General features: G+C 37.2%; 1 protein-coding gene across 2 annotated transcripts in view; it reads right to left on the minus strand.

Annotated features, from left to right (window-relative positions):
• Positions 1 to 923, minus strand: part of LOC106672521 — a 22,507-nt gene extending 21,584 nt beyond the window's left edge. For both annotated transcript variants that reach the window (XM_014404043.2, XM_014404052.2), the window contains exon 1: positions 774 to 923. In XM_014404043.2, coding sequence (XP_014259529.1) covers positions 774 to 821 — 48 coding nt within the window. In that variant the 5' untranslated portion in view covers positions 822 to 923. The remainder of the gene's footprint in view (positions 1 to 773) is intronic.
• Positions 924 to 1,150: the final 227 nt, after the last annotated feature.

Below are 1,150 nucleotides of genomic sequence, written 5' to 3' on the forward strand. Positions count from 1 at the left end.
TCTCTAACTCTAGGAGGGGAATAAGGAGGCTGATAGGTATCCTAACGGGCCATTGCCCCTTGAGAAGACACCTCTTCATAATGGGTACTCTACCAGACCCCTTCTGCCGCTTCTGCAAAACAAAAGAAGAAACAGCTCGACACTACCTTGCAGAATGCGATAGGTATGCTAGGGAAAGATTTGATACTTTCGAAGGAGAGGACATAATCAAAATACTCCCCAGGATAAAATGGTCCACAATCTTGGGGTTTGTGAATAGGTCCAAAAGGTTTATGCAGGACTCGTGAGCAGACCAGGTCCCGGACCTTTTAGGGATGGGGTACGAGCCTACCCAGGCTTTTAACCCCTCGGGTCCTGGTCGCCCGCCCTTCATAATATATATGCCCATTAGCTAGTTTTAAGGTTAAAATTCCAACTGATCATTAAAAGAATAGCTTCTGCAGACGATGACTTAAACTTCCATATGGCTCAGCCTTGAATATAATGCACACTTGCTAGTTTTATGCTTAAAATTAAAAGAAGAGCTTCTGCAGACGATGACCTAAATTTAACTTAAAATTATAGCTAAAAATTGGGGTGGCTTGTAATTTTTCATGTTCTCTCTGAACATGCTTTGGAATTTAATGAATATAAGAGATGTTACAATTAATTAACAATTTATGATAACCCTTAAAATGGCGTAATAAATTAAATAAAGGCTAAATTGTAAAAATCTGACATTGTAATATTAAGAAAAAATTGGAGGAAAATATAAAATAATCAAAAAAACTTACAGCAAACGTGGTCACAGGCAGAATTGGCACTGACATGTTATCAGACATTGTTATAAAAAATATTCAATCTAATTTGAGAATTCTGTTGTTCTGCCTGTAAGGTATGAATACACCAGAGGATAGGTTGATAAACAATAAACAGTCGTTTATCTGTAAGGCTAAACACAATCACATGATCATGTATGGAGTAGGTGACGGTCGACCTTAGAGAAACAAAAACGTTACGACTTTACGTAGTAGTGACGAATTTATTTTGGTGAGCCTTGCTCATTTCTCTCGGGAAAGACCAATTACACTTTATTCATTTATTTATTTTACGAGCGTTAGCCAAATTACACAAGTATATAATTTTTTTTTACAGTGAGGACTTGGAGCTA

Source organism: Cimex lectularius, unplaced genomic scaffold (assembly GCF_000648675.2).
Source record: "Cimex lectularius strain Harlan isolate CLEC.00 unplaced genomic scaffold, Clec_2.1 scaffold4, whole genome shotgun sequence".
Taxonomy (NCBI): domain Eukaryota; kingdom Metazoa; phylum Arthropoda; class Insecta; order Hemiptera; family Cimicidae; genus Cimex; species Cimex lectularius.